Raw genomic sequence first — 19,926 nt, 5'->3', positions numbered from 1 at the left:
ACCAAGCATGCAATGGAAGTGACTGCATTACCACTAGTTATGACCTCTCAAATATAAAGATTTTCAATGAACACATAACGAATACAATGAGACTCTATTTAACATGGGAGTAGAGGGAACAACACCCTTATTTGCAATGGAAATAGAATTTTTGTGAAGAAAAAAAAGTGCTGCTCCGTATATTTTTTTGGGGGTGGAGTGAGATTAGTATGTAATTAGTGTCTCAGACAAAAGTGCTGGAACAGAGGAAGAGAAGCTATAGATTAATTAACCTCTAGGTTGTATATTCACACTTTGTTTGTCACTTGCTAGTAAGTACCTCCAACTAACTATGCTGCTTAAATATGTACATCATCTTGGCTTGGAATGAATAGAAAAAACTGATATGAACAAGCACTGCCGCAGAATAATGAATAATGAATGTGAACAATCCAGTATGGCTGCACCAATGATCAATGCAGAAGAGACGGCCAGGGTAAGTAGATACGTAGACGCCAGAAGATATTGTTGATATACTGTATTGTTGCGCATGGAGGCATTGCAATTCCTTTTAGCCAGATATATGTTAGCTGGTGCCTGTCCAGGTAATCTGTCAGTGTCAATAAGCTCAGCAGGGCATGGAGCGGAATCAAAGCCTCGGATCTCTTGTATACACAAATATAGCCACAAGTTATACAAACATGTTTGCAGTATGGGACGGTTTGCTCCTTCAGTGTCTTAAAAGAATGGGTGGGCAATTTTGCCCTGGTCAGACCAAATGTTGTACAGGTGAATCACAGTTAGTTGAACTCCTTAACGTTTGGCATTCTAGAGTTCTCTGCATAGCATACTGAGACCTAAAATTTCAGAACGTAAGCTGTTAGTGTAACTGTAAGCGGATAAATCAGTTGTAATACAACTCAGTTTGCAACCTTTGAATGCAGGCAAAGAAAAAGGTTACATGTGGTATAAGCAAAGCTGTATACTTCAATTGTCAACAATTGCAAAACTAATTGCTTCTAGTCTAGAAAACTCTAATGCCAACTATTGGTTCTTGGAAAAACAATCCAATGACATAGCTTAGCAACACATATATCTGGTATTCAAACATAACATATTTGACATGACAGAGGCTTTATACTTCCATATGATAGCGAATGTAATACCAACTTACTAGTCAGACATTCATGTTTTTTTATAACGCTATTACCCAGCCCTTAGTACCAACTTAACAGTTTACATCGAGTTCCACTAGCATGTAACATTAGTTGGCCCAAATTGTAGCACTTCTGGTCTAACTTTTTAGACAAAGCAAGGACGAAAGACCAAGGTGGGCCATACTAGACCATGGCCCACCCTTTTCTCCAATCTTTCCCTATGTTTTGTTATAAATGTAGCCCATTAGCAGTAAATAGCCTACAAATGGCCCACTCTGGGTGCCCACCCTTATTTACTGTCACGCTCTGCCACTGCATGGAGAGTACTAAGGGACCTGACTATTTTGTTCTATGATCTTTTTAAAGAGTTGTGTTCTTCTCTTTGGAAGTTATGTCCTTTCTTTGGGTAATAAGTTTCGATGCAATGTTGCAACATTCCTAGTACTACTTACAAAGGTTAATGGCAATATGGCATTACCAAATTTCATGTACTATATGTATTAATAGTTGTAGTTGGTCAAATAATTTGAACATTACCTCCATGGTAAGTGATCCATGAACATTGATGGAGTAACAGCGATATCCCTGAAGTTCTCTCTTTTTGCCAAAACAGCTTTATATGGTGGTTCAGCATCCTGCAAGTTCCAGCATGTCCAAAGAGGGAAGAGGCTTCTTCTGTTCCGCACCACGTGAATAATTAAGCCTGGAAGAAACATTTCCGGAGTGTCCACTAGTATTTCCCTATTAGATGTCTGATGCTCTTCCAAACCAAAATCATGCCCATCAAGTGGAATCGGCTGGACATCCTGATCAATGTCTAGGGTTTGATAGCTTCTGTGTTCATCTATGGATGAATTGGATCCACCGTACCCACCAAGGCCATTCTGCAAATCTTGGAGATCTGGCTCACTATTGCATAATTGGCCTTGGTGTGACGAACGTCTTTCATTTGGTACTGCCCTCCCTGTAACAGGAAAAGGCAAATTCAAAAGGACAATTCAAGAAAAACCAAATGGGCATTGCAAAATCTGTGACATATATAAGATAGATTCAAGTGGTCAAATTCTCATATGTTCATCGAAAGAAACAAAAGAAAAGGTTAGAAAATTTCCTTCAGATGTGCGGCTAGTTTCTGTACTTCGGTCAGGAGCATTACCCTGATACTTGTTCACATTCAATATTCTGCGAGCAAGTTTTTGTATCATTGCTGTATCAGCAGGAGAGTTATCTGAAAGAGCATTTATTGCAGCAGATCGTAGCCTGAGGATTGAGTTGATTGAAAGGCGAGAAGAAAATTCATCGTTGTTTATAATGCTGGGAAGGAAGAGGAAAATTCAGTCAAAGAACTGAAGAAGTTAATAATCCTTGTTAAGAGAACCAAGAATGAAAGTTCCATTGGTAAAGCAGGCTTTAGGCAACTCTCAGCTTATTCTTACGTGGTAACAAAGTGCGAACATGCTTCAGCTATCACCAAGTCCACACACGGAAGTGGACCATAAGCATACACATGCACGTCTGGGTATCTGCCAAAAAGCTGCCCAAGAGCAAGTTAGAGCCTTGAAGAGTCATGGGTATTAAATACTCCTGATAACACTGATCAGCATCCACAGGCAGCGATTAAACAAGTCATGAGAAAAAGCAGAAAACGCAAGTAAAAAATCATATGAGCTGATGACAGATTTTTATGCATATAAAACTTGTGGAATGAAAAGCTCATCAGATAATGCATAAATCATGAACACAACGGGTGCGGGGGGGGGGGGTAGCCGTAGACAAACTGGAACGTAGGTAAATGGAGAGTTAGAAAAAATACAGTGAAAGGTTAACATCTTTTACCATCATTCCTAGGACTGTAGCAACAGCACCTCCTAAAGAATGTCCAACAAGACGAATTCTATATCCATGACACTCACTGCCCTCCTGGACCAGCGTAGATAGAAAACCAAGTTTTCTGGAGGACGTGTTTTCTGAGTTGCCATTATGGTAAGAGAGAACAGGTTAGTTAATAAAAATGTTTTATCACGTAGAAAACGATAAAATAAAATCATATATTGCATCTAATCTTCCAATCTCAGGTGATAGTTTACTAAAAACAAAAACAAGCACCACAAGCAAATGAGCAATATACTTATGTTGCAAAACAAATCAAATAATGATGTAGAATAAAAACAATAAACAGTCTGTAGGGGTACTGAATTAGCGCTTGCCATTTATGTGCTAACCAGTAATAATTGGATGACACAGTTTCAAAGATAGTGACATAAATTTTTATACCAACAGTTAATACAGTTAAATATAGTGAAACATGCAGTATACAAGATTATAAGGTATTTACAGAAAGAGGACGTAAGCATGAACATGATTAAACCATTTCAGATACAAGAACTTGAATTGCTGAACTGAACCAAACTATAACAGAATGTGAAAATATAAACCTCCTGTGCAGTCATTGAGTTGCATGAAAAGCTCTCGAGCAGCCTCTACAATTCCACCGTGTCCATAGTGTGGAAATGTAGAAATAACTCTCTCCCTCGTAGTTACTGGTAACTGTTCATTACTGAAAATAAATGAGCATAGTGTAAGAAAGAACGGGTGTTGTGGATACAGGATAACACATGGATACTCCACTTAAATGGTATCTAGCCTCTAAGTTGGCCCCTTAACTCATGGGTTTATTCATTGTCATCGTTCTAACAGTTTCTCTACTAAAAAATCACTTGACACTAGGTCCAATCATCCAATTTTCCTTAAGACAGAGCTCGCAGCGTATTTGTTGTGGACTCTGTCATATAATAAATGTTCAAATACTGTCAGATGAGCCTTTTCACCAACAAAAATACCGCTAAAGACTAATAATCCATTAACCCGAAGCACTACAATATCCATTTTGTTTAACTGTGCAGAACAACTGACTATGGAATGGCTGGAAAATTGATAATGATGGTAAAAGAAAGACAAACTAAGCATAAAATTGAATCAAGAATATTGTATGGGAGGAAAAGGAGTTCAAGGATCAAAAACAACAAAACTAAAATCCTAGAACCATTTTGTATGTTGAGAAAATTCAGATACTAAACCTGTGTGCTGTGGGCAAGCAATCTTCAAAGGTGATTCCACGCACAGTAGCTAAAATTTGGCTATGTGACACCGTTATATTTTGTGTTGCTACCAACTACAAAAACGTTAATTTGCCCAGTATCATTGCAAAAACCGGTAACTTGACATATGTTGCACTTTGGTTCAAGACATGGTCCAACTACTTTTCCTTTGCTGTGTATATGATTGTACTAGGCCCTTTCTTTCTTTTTGCACCGTGGACCAAGTTTAGCCACGTACTAAACCATCTATGTCACAATTTTTTATTCAACTACCGTTCCATTTTGTAAGGCGGCTATCACAGCTCAGCATTACATGTTCAACGAAGCCACAATCTAACATATTCAAACATCACAAAAGAAGGCTATGAGGATTTGTCAACATAGCTAAATGTGGTCCACCGTGCAAAAAGAAAAAACAAATGAGCCAACAAAGAAGAAATAGGTAGGAACACGTCTTTAACCAAGAGGTAATGTAGATTTTTCAATGTGTACTCCCCACCTAAACCTAAGAAATGATATATTAATGATGGCGGTGGTGTATCTCACAAGTTACCTGGGTTTTGTAATGGTATTGGCCAAATTGAAATTTTGCGGAGTCTACACAACTGGCACAAACTAACGGTACCCCACAGCCAATTTGACAAACATTACCATCCAAGTATTAGAAAAGGGCTTGCAGCAGGTGTTCTGAATGTACACAAGTTAATTTGAACAATATAACAAGCAAGAATTACGGAAGAAAAGAAGATGTGGCTATTAAGATGGGCTTACTTTACTAATCCATCCAAATCTTCCTTAGTGAAAGCACACTCTCTACATAATCCATCGGTTATGAGATCCTCTGGTGTCTCTGTCCCACGCACCCCAATAAGAACAGTCTTTTTCTCGTGGAGGACCACAACAAAGTAAGCAGCTTCACGTTTGCTCTGCATAGTTGTATGAAAGAGATCATCAGATTCTCTTTAAGATATCAACATGTTATTTCTTTACAACATTTTTTGACTTGTCACGACGCCTTCCTGCAAGTGAATGCATTGTACAGTACCACAAGACATTCAGCACATAATGGCACACCCAATGGACTGTCCAAACGAATTTCACGTTCTCAGCAACTAGATGATGCATATTAGACAATTAGTGCGCTCTAAGAGGGAGAGCTCCTTTAACAAATCTGCCAATAGCTTAACGAAAAAACAATCCTAGGTTAAGCAGAATACAAAAAGTGGTTCCCGAGGGCAGCTAAATGAGCATAGATGAGAGGTGTCAGCAAAGAAACATAACATATGTACAAATGCCATTTACAATGCTATTCGCAAACGGTTGAAATAATTACATCGTCCCAGTTTTGTCGAAATTAATTAATATAAGTGCTACTATAAAACATGCATTACCTGACGAACGCGGCCTCGAACAAGTGCAGTAGGTGCTATATTAGCAAATCTAAGGAAAGCTGCAGCATGACCTCGCCACCAGTTATCACCATCAAGTGCAGGGCGCCTGAACAAAGATTGGTATGTAGTAACTGTTATGTAAGTAAAAGGTCAGAATACACTGGTCTATGATTTCATTGGAAAAAGGGGGAAATACAACAGATCAACAGTCATGAAGATGTGCATACAAAATGTTTAGATAGAAAGCATAAGTGTGTAACAAGATTTTTAAGATTAAAGAGAGTAATGCTCAAATTTAGCTTAATTCACTGAGTAATATTTTCCCTTCAGAACAAGGCTTCCAGCCGAACTGGACTAGATAAGATCACAAAGTAATAAGAGAAAACAAGGGAGAACTGAACAGACAACTGAGAAGACATGGTTACCTTCTGCGCGTCCATGGAGTTAAAACGCCTTGTCTATAAACCCATGCACATGGAAACAAAATGGGGTTTCTTCCAACATCAAGAAGTGGCCCCTGCAATAGAACATTGTCCCATGTAATTATACAAGGCAGGCATACATAAGAAATATGTCCCAATTAGATAGTGTCTAACCGTATAGCACGCTTCAGCAAATGGATGGAGAACAGCAGCTTCTTGCATAAGGTTATGAGGTGCCTCCACAAGGTCAGTTTGCAAATCAGGCAAATTCCCATGCTTCTGCAATAGAGCAAGCCCTATAATACATACCATATAAGAAATCTTTATTATGCTGTTAATACTCATAAGTCATAATGGAGCATAGAATATAGTACTAGCGTTACATACATAATCCTTTTGCAATTAACCATCTATGGAAAATAGCAAGGAAGCCTCCCTTTTGAACTATATTTTCATAAAACTACAGGCATTACCGGTGACAAAGAGGCGGGAAAACGCCATGCATCTCGTAGTTTAGCATGAACAGGTTTCGAGTACGTATCCCTTTCCAATCTCACTTCCAATCATAATATTTCATCTATCTCGGCGGCTAACAGAATGAGCCTAAAGGTCAACTACTTGAATAGCCAAGAGAAAAAAGGGTGACCATGGAACTTCAGTTTGAGCAGCATTTTCTTCTGGTATTCTTCTGAAATCTTATGGTTTTACATTTTATGTCAAGTAAATTGCACCAAGCCCACCACATTCTGTGTAGAAAACAAACTGCAGAAAAAAATTGCAATCACGATATATGGTTTGCGTATTCTAAATTTGTGCGGCCAACCCACCAGCATCTGAAATACAACAGTTCCAGTCTTACATTTTCATTAGCTGAGTATAACTGTATAAGAAACATTTCCCCTCAGGTTTTCTGTGTCAAAGGATAGCAAATAGAAATATTTAAGTTATTAGTTTTCTACAGTTGTCGTGCTTCTCAGGTGGAAGTGGACACTGGACAGTTTCCATAATAACTTTTGAAGACCATTCTTCAAACAAGCGATTAATAACTACGAAGTATATGTTGGAGTATGGTGTGGTACCCAGTAGAGTTTATTCATTCTTTATTGTGTACAAAGAACTGATATAGCTATGCACATCTTCGGGCAGGCGCATAGCAAAGTTTCAGAAGATTAATGCGGGTTAGGTGGAAGTATAAATGATTAGAACATCCAGACAGGCCACTGAACATATAGTTGATATGAAACGACTGAAATAAAGAGGCAACCTGCTAACAGTTCCAAATGACCAGTCCCAGAAGCACGATATGCAACCAAATCACCCAGAAGTCTTGCCACAGAATAGACCTCATCTTCTTCCAATACGGTTCTAGATCAGTACATACGACAAACCAGAGTAAACAGATATATTAATATTGAAACCTCATACACTGTAAAATGACTGTAGAAGGGCTTACAGATATTTTGCACGTCCTAGGCAGCACAAAGCCTCACGGATTCCATGATCAAACACTTCCCTGTAGTGAGCTTTCCATGCCATATCATGTGTCGCATAGAATGATCGCCATCTCAATACATCAGAACCCGTGAAGCACTGAACGATGACCACAACCCAGGATAGGATAAGAAACAGAGCAATTAGTGCTCGCCCAGAGACCTGGCCAGCATCATCCTGTCCTAGATTACAAGCAAGGCAAGCGAATTATTTGAGCACAAGATAGACGTATCGAAATGATAGAGCGGCAAAGAAAACTTAGGCAAATAGGCACTGGATAAAATATGGGTCCTCCTAAGATGTATAGTTCTCTATTGATTCAGTAGTTACAGAGACTAAAACTGCACAATAACAGGAGTAGGTAGCATTCTCTTTTTACTGTTTAACCATATATTTCATATAGAGTTTCCGAAAATATTCTCAACAAATGTTTTGTATGAATAGAGTTAACTTAGCAGTGAGCTTCGCCAAACGAAGCTCTTGAAAAGGTTTGGTTCAAAAGCTAACATTACAACTGATAAGTGATAAACCAACTCAAACATACCAAAGAAACAGGAAGTGGATCTTCTTCCGTTAGGAAGATCTCTCACAATGACAAACATGAGATATATTGCGCCAACCAGCTGCAACGCACCAACAGCCATACCAAATCTAGTCCACCACAGCCACCGTTTATACCTCACCTGTTCAGAAAATTGGAAGTAGCAACAGCATGACAAATCGGTAGAAAGTATACTCTTCTCAGATCTAATTAAGTTAAACTGCCTCATTTTAAGAAATATCCATATCTCATCATTAACCCTGTTTACTTATTTTCTTAATTCCTTTAGATCTCCTTTGTGCCCTGTTTACATATTATCTGGGGCAGAATGTAAATATGAATAACTGAATATAAATTACTTAAGTGATTCATTGATGGGTCTCAACAGGGAATGGTCAATATGTTAGCATTGTTCTAGCATAGTTCGGTAGGAAAACATGTTCATAATGCAACTGCAAGTGCATTATGATCCATAAGGTATAGATAAATGAGGCTAGTTTAGAGCATAGTGGTTTAGAGTGCATGAAACAAAATACCGCTTCCACTAATTACTAACCCTAATTACCACAATGACTCCCCTCCCAAAAATTGGTTCGGCCTGATTAACACGACAAATGAATGTACATAACCTTGTGTGCTCTTGTTCAACTACAAAATTGGAACCACAATCCTCACCAGTAACTTGTCACTCATCAAGAGAAATTTCCAGATTGCCAGTGCTATCGAACTTGTGCGTCATATTAAGCTCTTAGCTTCCTCAATTATTGTCTGGTTTTTATCACTATCCAGGAGTAACCATACTGTGAGGTCAACTAAGGCAACACCATAACAGCAGCATTATCAGCTGATATCTTCCATCAATCAAACCGCATGAGTTATGTAGGTTCAAGCTGTTGATGCAAACCCTTGATGAGTTTGGATCTCGCAGAGCAAATTCAAAATCCCCAACAAGCCTAAGATGGCCTCCATTTGTCACTACACCTGAGAAGTGAGAATGAAGGGAAGGCATTTAGTCAACACACAGTGCCACGATATGCCAGTTGCAACGGTCCAGTTGTTTGTGAAACACCTATCTTGGGACGGATTCAAGTTGAGGAGGTCTCCAATTGCTTTGGGTTGTTCAGGTCAATTATGTGCATAGATACCATTGAGAGTAGGAGTTATAGCAGAGAAAGAGAGAAACCATGATCCAATTGTAGCTGTGTGAGGACATATTTGCTTACTTAGCAAATTTGATCTATGATATATATGTTGGCATTGCTATATGGTATATGTTTATGCTCAGCATTGGCTACTTGAATCGATTGTCACCATTCAGATATTTGAACTTGGGATAGTTGGACAGTTCAAGATGGAGTTTTCTTATAGCAAGAGTTGTTTGGAAGTTTTGGTATAGTAGTGGGACTTGTAAGTTGAATTTGTTAGTTTTGACTTGTGAAGAGTGATACTTTAAAACAAACTGATTTTGCACAAGAATAATCATTCTTCATACATGTCCACCGAAGCATCCTAACTGAAAGTAATTGCAAGTTGTACCCTAGCAGAGAATGAGAAAACAGTAGCCAAGATACATACTGTACTATTTAAAATCCATAATATCATCCAAACATAAAGGGTCCAAGAAATACATGGCAACATTTGAGAGGTACCCCTAGAGTTGTAAGCTGTTTGCCACGCCCCTAAGAAATACTCATCACAACAGTCACGAGCTGGCAAGAAACAGCTGATAGTCTACTCAGACTCAGATTCAGATCCAGAATCAGAGAAACGAACTGGGGTCGCCAACAGAGCGTTGACCAGCTGGAGCCACGGGACACGCTGCTCCCGAAGCCAGAGGATGGTGAAACCTTTTTCCAGTACATTAACAGCGGCATCCTTTAGCGCTCTGCTCAGCTCTCGGGCTGGGCCTGTGACCAGATCATCGTTAAGCAATCCGGCCCTGACGTGGGCTTCCCTAAAGGCCTTCCCCAGACGTAAGAGCGTAATTGCTGAGTGTTCCATGAGTAGGAGGGCTTCCAGGACGCCCCCTTCCAGCTTGGCCTCCTGATCCATGGCCTGGGGTAACAGATCATGCTCGAGCCTGTGGAGTTCCAGCGCCAAGCCTGCCACGACCGTGAGGAAAGGCAGCTCGGAGCAATACAACCTCAAGGACGTCGAGTCCTTGAGCTGGCGGAGGAGTGCATACGACTCGGGCGCGATGCGCACGGAGTCCAGAGAGAACAGATACACAAGCATCACCAGCTCATCGGAGCGGGCCAGCTCATCGGAGCGGGCGTGCAGGGATTGCATTTGGGCATGGGAGTGGATGTGTTCGCCGAGCATCTTTTCCTTTTGGCGGCGAAGAAGACGAGGAGGGGTGGTGGTTCTCGCGGCGGCGGCGAAGAAGACGAGCCAGCCGCTGTTTATATATGATAGGGGCAATCTGTTTTCTACGATTTAGGGTTTCTTCGGTAGAATTGGCCTCTACCGTCGGATGCGTTTTGAGGTGCCTACCATCGCAACCAGAAAGGATCTACCTAACCAGCAACATATCGGAGGGAGATGCATCTCACCCTGATCTCGTGGCGAGCGACGGCGTCCTCGGCGACCGAGGCGGCTTCCTCGTCCAGGTGGCGGCGAGCGATGGCATCCGCGGTGGCGTGCTGGGCCCAGGCGGTGCCGAGCATGGCGAGCACCCGGACCCCGGCCATGACGGGCGCGGCGGCGACGGCGAGCCCCCCGCCGCATCCCGGCGGGAGCACGGCGTCCATGAGGTAGAGGCCAAGCAGCATGACCGCGCAATTGAGGCCGCCGACGAGGAAGGAGACGACCCGCACCATGCCGACCCGGAAGGAGGTGGCCGACACCGGCGCGGCCGCGGCCGCGGGGGCCACGGGCTGGCCGGCGCCGGCCATGGCGGGCGGCCTCCGTCGGTCGGGCGGCGGAGAGGAGCGGCGGCGGGGGAGGAGGAGGAGGCGGCGGATTGGGAGGAGGAGCTGGGCGGGAGGAGTTGTGGAAGGCCCGCGGCAGGGGAGGAGGGGCTTCCTGGACATCATCCGGCCGCGGCGGCCATGGAAAGCGGGGTACGCGGGTGGTTGGGGACGGGCACGGAAATAGAATGAAGCCTCCGCTGTCTTTGTTTTTGTTTTGGGGACGTTTTCCAGGTAGAGCTGAGCTTTGAGCTTGATGATGATCGCTGACTCACTGCCAGCTGCTTTAAGTTTTCTTTTCTGCGTTTTATAGGTGGCTTTTGGAACTACTCCGTATTTGCGATTTGTCAAACTCAAACAACCTTCCCCCAAATATGTTCTACCTTTGCTAAATTTTATATATATCTAATCACTAAATAGTATCTAGATACATTTAAATTTAGACAAAATTGAGAGGGGCGTGCTCAGCGTCCCGAGGATCAAATCCCCCTATTCCGGGTCACTAGCCACACGATTGACGTGATCCCGGGACCCAGACTCACGATTCACGTGAGCAGAATCATACATTGGGTGAACGCTTCAACGAAAATAAACAATTGGAAAGAACACCCACATCCCACGAGGGGATCGTCATCCTCGCACTACCTCCACCCACGCCAGAAACACAACCGCCGATGGTGACATAGGCATCCCGAATGGGACTGCCGAATAAGGTACCTGAGGATAGCTGAAGGCCCACGAACCGAAGTTTATAAAGTCTGGAAGCCCAATAGACGTTGATATGGAAGATAGAGATAGATTAGGAATAGAGAGTCTTATAATAATACGGGAATGACTCAAATAGTCTCCCGGACTTTGTAACTTATGCGATACGAAAGCCTCGGCTCCACCTCCTATATAAAGGGGAGCCGAGGGAGAAAGAAGGGATCGAAATCATTGTCAACATACACCCCGTTTTCATAGTCGAGCACATTTTCGGCTGAACCTTCGAGATCTACTTGCCCTCTACTTTCTGCGAAACCCTAAGTCTACAATCTGTAGGCATTGACAAGTTAATTCCTTGTCAATTGGCGCCGTCTGTTGCAATTTGGAGGCGACAAGGAGCTGATCTCGATGGCATCGTCAACATCATCAGTAGCAAGCAACGCGATGGACGGAGGTAAACAGGTCAAACCTGATCTCGTCGATTTTGTTCATCACCCTCCCGCCCGTTTGCATGCATATGCCGATCTGGAGGATCCAACGGAGATGATGTTCGGGAGTTTCCACTTCCTCGTCGGGAAAGAAGGATCGCACCGTTTCGCGGCACCGATTTTTTCGGGAGCGTTAGCGGCCGATTCCGATTTTTTGGGATCATCAACATCAACTATCGAGTCAAGCGACGAGGAGGTTTTCGCCGCCAAGCTTCACCAAGCCTGCCATCGGCGGAGAACTCGCCGATATGTTCGGCGACATGTCTTTCGGGTCATTCACGGGCTCCGATCTGAGCAGCGACTCGGAAAGCATCGATAGCTTCGACTTCATCAACAGGTCTACTTCTATTCGGGAGGTTTTCGCAGATCTATCCGACGGTGTCACCGACCTTGAAGAAGAAAAACAAAGCTACAATATATCATCAAGTCTGCACAATAGGTGACTCAAGTCGCCAAGAACATGAAGCGTCAGAGGCTTTCGATGATTTGGGCAATCCATACATCGATCCCGCTGATCTTACGCGAGGAACAGGAAAAAAAATACGTCGGAACTACACCTCACGAAAAAATGCAGCTTCCGCAAGCAGCTTGGGACAGAGCTCAGAGAGCCATGGATGGCACAAAGCCGATAACCACAACAGCCACAGCTGAAGAACTGCAAGCATATCAATATAGACTCACTCGTGCCGGACGTGAACTAGAAAAACAAAGAAAGGTACTTGATGATAGAAGAGCCGCAGCTTCCGCATCAAGCGCGTGCAGGGCCAACCTGAGCCGACAATCAGGAACTTCGGGAGATAGTCACAGAGCAGCACGCGCAAGAGCAAGATCTCGACTGGCGAACGTGCCCGAGAATGAGCGCGATAATCTGATCCAAAACCTCGACATGTCCTTTATGTCGATAGATACAAGAGAACACATCATCCCCAAAACACCGGAAGCAGGATATATGGCAACTCACGCCTTCATACTGGCATCCAAGCCACCTCCCGGAGATCCCAGAGAAGCATTGTATCAGATGGCTATGGCAGGAGTTGGCGGCATGGGGACAGCGATAGTGGGTTCAGGCACACCGCAACCCGAAAGTGATCCACGAAGAAATAGTCCAAGGCAAAATAGTCCTCAACCTACTGCGGTGGCAGCACGAGACCCTCCACGGGAAGGTGATCTAAGAAACACGGTGACTCAAACTCGAGTCGACAAAGCACGTGAAAATAGATCTAGGATACACTCGCCACAAGTCGACGAAGAAGACATGTGTGGACTCCCTTGCTTTACCCGACGAGTTCGCAAAACTCGAGTTCCCTCTGGTTTCAAGCTACCCGATAACTATAAAAAGTTCGATGGCTTGCAAGACCCAGAGGACTGGTTAGTCGACTACCTGGAAACAGTGAAGTTGATGGGTGGAACCAGAGCAACAGCCATGCAGAGCATTCAGGTTCACCTCAGCGGATCCGCAAGATTGTGGATAAAGAAGTTACCAGGAGGGTCCATCGACAGCTGGGAGACATTCGAGGACTTGTTCGTAAAAAAATTTCGTTCCACGTGCAAGAAACATGCATCAATAAACTAGCTAAGGGCCTGCAAGCAGAAGTATGACGAACCAATGAGGATGTATATCCAGCGATGGAACATCATAAAAAAATCGGCAGAAAACGTATCTGATGAAAGAGCAATTGATGCATTTGTTGCGAGGATCCGAAGAAGAGACCTAATCAAGGATTTGGGTATATCCAACCCGAGAACAATAGCAAAGCTCATGGAGATAGTAGCGAATCGTTGGGCGGATGACGAAGATGTTGTTCAAAATAAACGGCATAGATCACCCGAGGAGGATCGCAACAGAAACAACAATCAAAATAGGCGACGATACTCTCGCCAATTCTCAGATTACGACGCTCACGTCCAAGTGGCGGCTGGCTTCCGAGGAAATAGTGGAGGAAATCATCGGGATGATTATCAGAGAAGCAAACGAGCAGCGCAATGATCATAGATATGCGCCAAGTTCCAGCAGACAAAAGACCAAGGTTTCAGAGGCCATACAATATATCACCCGAAGATCTTCTGAACGGGCCATGCCAGATGCACTTTTATCTCGACAGTGAAGGGAAAAGACAGTCAGGTCATCTTCAGAAGGATTGCCGAACCTTCCAAGCTCTGCATAGGTATGCGGAGCACACCAATGCAGAAGCAGCGAACAGGGGGCACGTACAGGGGCCAAGGAGTGAAGTCGATCCACCTGCCACCACCACTCGCAATTACCATCTCAAACCAACACCAGTTGCAGTTGGCGGCACCTCCAGTCAACAATAGCGACTACATTGACACAACGGGAGCAGTGTCAATGATTCAGAAAGGCAGACCCTCGAATAGGGCGCAGAAGGTAATTTCGCGACAAGTATACATGGCAGAGAAGATGCCTCCACCAACCATCGAGTACCTAAATTGGTCAGCACGGGACATAGGATTCACTCAAGCGGACCACCCGCCTCAAGTTCCACGACCAGGACAATCAACTATGATTTTACCTGCGGTGATCGCAGGATTCGAGGTCTCGCGCATATTCATAGATGGAGGAAGCAGTCTGAACCTCATGTATGCGGATACCTTGAGGAAGATGAATATTTCTCTGGCAAATTTGACACCAACAGACACGCGTTTCCATGGTATTACACCTGAGAAGCCGAACTATCCTCTGGGAAAGATCTTACTCGATGTACAGTTTGGAACTCGAGAAAATTTCAGGAGGGAGAAGCTGGAGTTTGAGGTTATAGATTTTCCATCACGGTATCATGCTCTATTGGGATGACCCGTGTATGCTAGATTCATGGTTGTGCCGCATTATACATACATGTTATGGAGAATTCCTGGACCCAATGGCCCAATGACAGTGAAAGGAAGCTTTGCCTTGGCAGATAAATTTGACAAAGATTTCCATAAGTTGTCACAAACCTTCGGGATTCAAGCTGAATATGAAGCGTCTAGGCTAACAACCAACTATGACGTGTTACATGACGGAGGAAGGCCACTTAAGGAGCAAACCTTCCACACCTCCAAGAATTCCAAGGAAGTACAGATTCACCCGACAGATCCCAAGAAGACGATAGGTATCGTAACAAACATGGATAGCGCATAGGAAAGCGCGCTCGTCAAGTTCCTCCGTGAGCGCTGGGAAATCTTCGCATGGTGTCCAGCTGACATGCCAGGAGTACCCAGGGAACTTGTTGAGCACCCTCTCAATCTAGATCCAAGAGCTAGACCAATTCGACAACCTTTACGGCGTTTCTCCGAGCCAAACCGCAAAGCTATGTTATCTGAGATTCGTCGACTCAGAGAAGCGAATTTCATCAAGGAACTACACACCGAGGCCACATGGGTCGCCAACCTAGTACTGGTCCCGAAGAAAAACATTGACGTCCTTCGCATGTGCGTTGACTTCACGTGTCTCAATAAACATTGTCCGAAGTATCACTTTCCCCTCCCGAGGATCGATCAAATTATCGACTTCACAGCGGGTTGCGAACGTCTTTTCTTTTTGGATGCGTATTCTGGTTACAATCAGATACGCTTAAAAGAAGAAGAAGAAGTCAAAATAGCTTTCATAACCCCTTAGGCGTGTTTTGCTACAGGACTATGCCCTTCGGGTTGAAAAACACGGGAGCCACCTATCAGAGGATGATGCAGAAGTGTCCCGCCACGCAGATTGGCAAGAACGTCCAAGTATACATCGACGACGTCGTCATCACAGCAAAGCAAGGATCATCCCTGATTGATGATCTCAATGAAAGCTTCGACAACATTGACAAGTTTTGCCTCAAGCTGAACCCGACGAAATGTTCCTTTGGTGTTCCTGCGGGAGAACTCCTCGGATACTTAGTGTCAGCCAAGGGAATCGAAGCCAATCCCGAGAAAATACAGGCCATCGTGACAATGAGGAAACCAACCAAGCTTAAGGAAATACAACAACTAACTGGGCGAGTCGCAGCATTAAGCAGATTCGTCGCAAGGTTGGGATAAAAAGCGCTACCTTTCTACGCGCTCATCAAGCAAGGGGATAAGTTCGAGTGGAACGAAGAAGTAGACAAAGCTTTTGAGCATCTCAAACGCACAATTTCGACACCTCCGGTACTGGTGGCTCCGAAAGAAAAAGAACCTCTCCTGCTATACATCGCGGCCACACCTCAGGTGGTCAGTACAGTCCTCGTGGTGGAGCGAGAAGAACAAGGGAAGATCCATGGGGTTCAGCGGCTAGTATACTTCATCAGCGAAGTACTGTCACCTTCCAAGCAGCGTTACCCGCATTATCAGAAATTATCATATGGAGTATTCATAACAGCAAGAAAGATGTGGCGCTATTTTTCAGCACACCCGATAATAGTGGTCAATGAGGCACCCCTCTCGAACATCCTAAACAATCCAGAAGCCACAAGATGTGTCTCCCTTTGGGGAATCGAGCTTTCCCCTCGGGACATCACATATGGAAAAAAAGAAAGGCGATCCAGTCGCAAATTCTGCCAGACTTTGTCGCATAGTGGATGGAACTGCAAAATACGGGACCCCCATATTTACCGAGTACCTGGCATATGAACTTTGACGGGTCCAAGAGATTGGAAGGAGCTGGAGCAGGCATGATACTGGTGTCACCCCAAGACGACAAAATGAAATACATATTGCGGATGAAGTTCTCCAACGCGTCCAATAATGAAGCAGAATATGAAGCACTCATACACGGGATGAAGATGGCAAAGGCGTGCGGCGCCACCCGTTTAAAAATCTTCGGCGACTCCCAGCTGGTAGCCCAGCAAGTGATGAACAAGTGCGATGCAGTCAATAACAGCATGATAGCGTACAAGGAGGTGTACAATGAACTCGAACAACTCTTTGATGGATGTGAAGTCAATCACATCAGCAGGCTCAGCAATGATGAAGCCGACGTTTTGGCAAACATTGGCTCGCAACGCCTGCCGATACCACCTGGCATTTTGGGGGAAGAAATAAGCGATAGATCAACCAAGGCGAAAAAAGCACCGAAGCAGCCGAAGAAAAAAGAAAAGGCCAAGAAAGACTCGGGGGGCTCCAGCAGCCCAAGAAACAAATACATCGGAAGACGAGGAGGAACCAGAGGAAGTTATGATAATACAAGTTCCCTGGATGCAGGTTACCTGGCGTACATCACAAAGAAAGAGATACCTGATGGCGCGTGATGCACACGTCCGTTGGGAACCCCAAGAGGAAGGTGTGATGCGCACAGCAGTAATTTTCCCTCAGAAAGAAACCAAGGATATCGAACCAGTAGGAGATGAAGGCCACGTGAAGGTTGTTGGTGGAGGAGTGTAGTGCGACGCAACACCAGGGATTCCGGCGCCAACGTGGAACCTGCACAACACAATCAAAATACTTTGCCCCAACTTAACGAGTGAGGTTGTCAATCTCACCAGCTTGTCGAAAACAAAGGATTAAACGTATGGTGTGGAGAATGATGTTTGTTTGCGAAGAACAACGAGAGCAGAGATTGCGGTAGATTGTATTTCGGATGTAAAAGAATGGACCGGGGTCCACAGTTCACTAGTGGTGTCTCTCGAATAAGATAAATAGCATGTTGGGTGAACAAATTACAGTTGGGCAATTGACAGAATAGAGATGCACATACATATCATGATGACTACTATGAGATTTAATTAGGGCATTACGACAAAGAACATAGACCGCCATCCGAGCATGCATCTATGCCTAAAAAGTCCACCTTCAAAGTTAGCATCCGCACCCCTTCCAGAGTATTAAGTTGCAAACAACAAACAATTGCATTAAGTATGGTGCGTAATGTAATCAACACAGATATCCTTAGACAAAGCATCGATGTTTTATCCCTAGTGGCAACAGCACATCCACAACCTTAGAACTTTCGTCACTCGTCCTAGCTTTAAAATGGAGGCATGAACCCACTATCGAGCATAAATACTCCCTCTTGGAGTCACAAGTATCAACTTGGCCAGAGCCTCTACTAGCAACGGAGAGCATGCAAGAACATAAACAACACATATATGATAGATCAATTAATCAACTTGACATAGTATTCAATATTCATCGTATCCCAACAAACACAATATTCAATTCATTTGTTTAGTTATTATCTCTTTGTTAGCAATCTATTGCTTCGAATCACTTCATTCACCTCATATGCTTTACAATAATGTTGATCAAGATTATGATGGTAGCATGTCACTTCAGAAATTATTTTTTTTATCGTTTACCTACTCGAGGGCGAGTAGGAACTAAGCTTGGGGATGCTTGATACGTCTCCAACGTATCTATAATTTCTTATGTTCCATGCTAGTTTTATGACAATACCTACATGTTTTGTTCACACTTTATGATGTTTTGATGCATTTTCCGGCACTAACCTATTAACAAGATGCCGAAGCGCCAGTTCCTGTTTTCTGCTGTTTTTGGGTTCAGAAATCCTACACAGGAAATATTCTTGGAATTGGACGAAACAAAAGCCCACGGTCTTATTTTTCCACGGAGTTTCCAGAAGACCGAAGAGGATACGAAGTGGGGCCACGAGGAGCCGCCACCATAGGGCGGCGCGACCAAGGAGGGGCCCGCGCCACCTATGGGGTGGCCCCCTCGAGCCCCCTCCGACTCTGCCCTTCCGCCTACTTAGACTCCCCGTCGCGAAAACCCTAGTACCGAGAACCACGATACGGAAAAAGTTCCAGAGACGTCGCCACCGCCAATCCCATCTCGGGGGATTCAGGAGATCGCCTCCGGCACCCTGCCGGAGAGGGGAATCATCACCGGAGGGCTCTACATCACCATGCCCACCTCCGGACTGATGTGTGAGTAGTTCATCCTTGGACTATGGGTCCATAGCAGTAGCTAGATGGTTGTCTTCTCCTCTTGTGCAATCATGTTTAGATCTTGTGAGCTGCCTAACATGATGAAGATCATCTATTTGTAATGCTACATGTTGTGTTTGGTGGGATCTGATGAATATGGAATACTATGTCAAGTTGATTATTGATCTATCATATATGTGTTGTTTATGTTCTTGCATGCTCTCCGTTGCTAGTAGAGGCTCTAGCCAAGTTGATACTTGTAACTCTAAGAGGGAGTATTTATGCTCGATAGTGGGTTCATGCCTCCATTGAATCTGGGAAAGTGACAGAAAGTTCCAAGGTTGTGGATGTGTTGTTGCCACTAGGGATAAAACATCAATGCTTTGTCTAAGGATATTTGTGTTGATTACATTACGCACCATACTTAATGCAATTGTCTGTTGTTTGCAACTTAATACTGGAAGGGGTGCGGATGCTAACCCGAAGGTGGACTTTTTAGGCATAGATGCATGCTGGATGGCGGTCTATGTTCTTTGTCATAATGCCATGATTAAATCTCATAGTGATCATCATGATATGTATATGAATCTTTATTTGTCAATTGCCCACATGTAATTTGTTCACCCAACATGCTATTTATCTTATTGGAGAGACACCACTAGTGAACTGTGGACCCCGGTCCATTCTTTTACATCTGAAATACAATCTACTCGCAATCTTTGTTCTTTGTTGTTCTTCGCAAACAAACATCATTCTCCACACCATACGTTTAATCCTTTGTTTTCAAGCAAGTCGGTGAGATTGACAACCTCATTCGTTAAGTTGGGGCAAAGTATCGTGATTGTGTTGTGCGGGTTCCACGTTGGCGCCGGAATCACCGGTGTTGCGCCGCACTACACTCCTCCA

The 19,926-nt window shown here is 43.9% G+C and overlaps 1 protein-coding gene across 2 annotated transcripts; it reads right to left on the bottom strand.

The window, feature by feature from the left end:
- Positions 1–261: 261 nt before the first annotated feature.
- Positions 262–10,951, bottom strand: LOC124670621 (diacylglycerol lipase-beta-like). 2 transcript variants are annotated; one of them, XM_047207099.1, is made up of 14 exons: positions 10,632–10,951; positions 8,083–8,221; positions 7,501–7,720; positions 7,312–7,412; positions 6,222–6,343; positions 6,051–6,142; positions 5,626–5,731; positions 5,006–5,160; positions 3,572–3,693; positions 2,973–3,103; positions 2,573–2,670; positions 2,296–2,450; positions 1,674–2,085; positions 262–836 (listed from the first exon to the last, which is right to left on the bottom strand). In XM_047207099.1, exons 1-14 carry the CDS (start codon positions 10,896–10,898, stop codon positions 749–751), a joined length of 2,208 nt encoding a protein of 735 aa, XP_047063055.1. In that variant the 5' UTR covers positions 10,899–10,951; the 3' UTR covers positions 262–748. The 2 variants fall into 2 exon arrangements, with proteins under 2 accessions (XP_047063055.1, XP_047063054.1); XM_047207098.1 differs by lacking the exons at positions 262–836; positions 1,674–2,085 and having other exon boundaries at positions 2,339–2,450; positions 2,573–2,659.
- Between the last annotated feature and the right edge of the window lie 8,975 nt (positions 10,952–19,926).

Source organism: Lolium rigidum, chromosome 7 (genome assembly GCF_022539505.1).
Source record: "Lolium rigidum isolate FL_2022 chromosome 7, APGP_CSIRO_Lrig_0.1, whole genome shotgun sequence".
Classification (NCBI taxonomy): domain Eukaryota; kingdom Viridiplantae; phylum Streptophyta; class Magnoliopsida; order Poales; family Poaceae; genus Lolium; species Lolium rigidum.
The sequence above is the reverse complement of the archived record's forward strand: the minus strand, read 5'-3'. Positions and strand labels throughout refer to the sequence as shown.

Bases quoted from the DNA above. Each gene is read 5' to 3' on its own strand.
- LOC124670621 (XM_047207099.1), bottom strand. From the start codon at position 10,898: ATGGTGCGGGTCGTCTCCTTCCTCGTCGGCGGCCTCAATTGCGCGGTC. The intron at 6,143-6,221 runs GTTAGACACTAT...GTTCTATTGCAG, and splicing joins TTGCTGAAGCGTGCTATACG to GGGCCACTTCTTGATGTTGG. The intron at 5,732-6,050 runs GTAACCATGTCT...ATCTTTGTTCAG, and splicing joins ACTCCATGGACGCGCAGAAG to GCGCCCTGCACTTGATGGTG.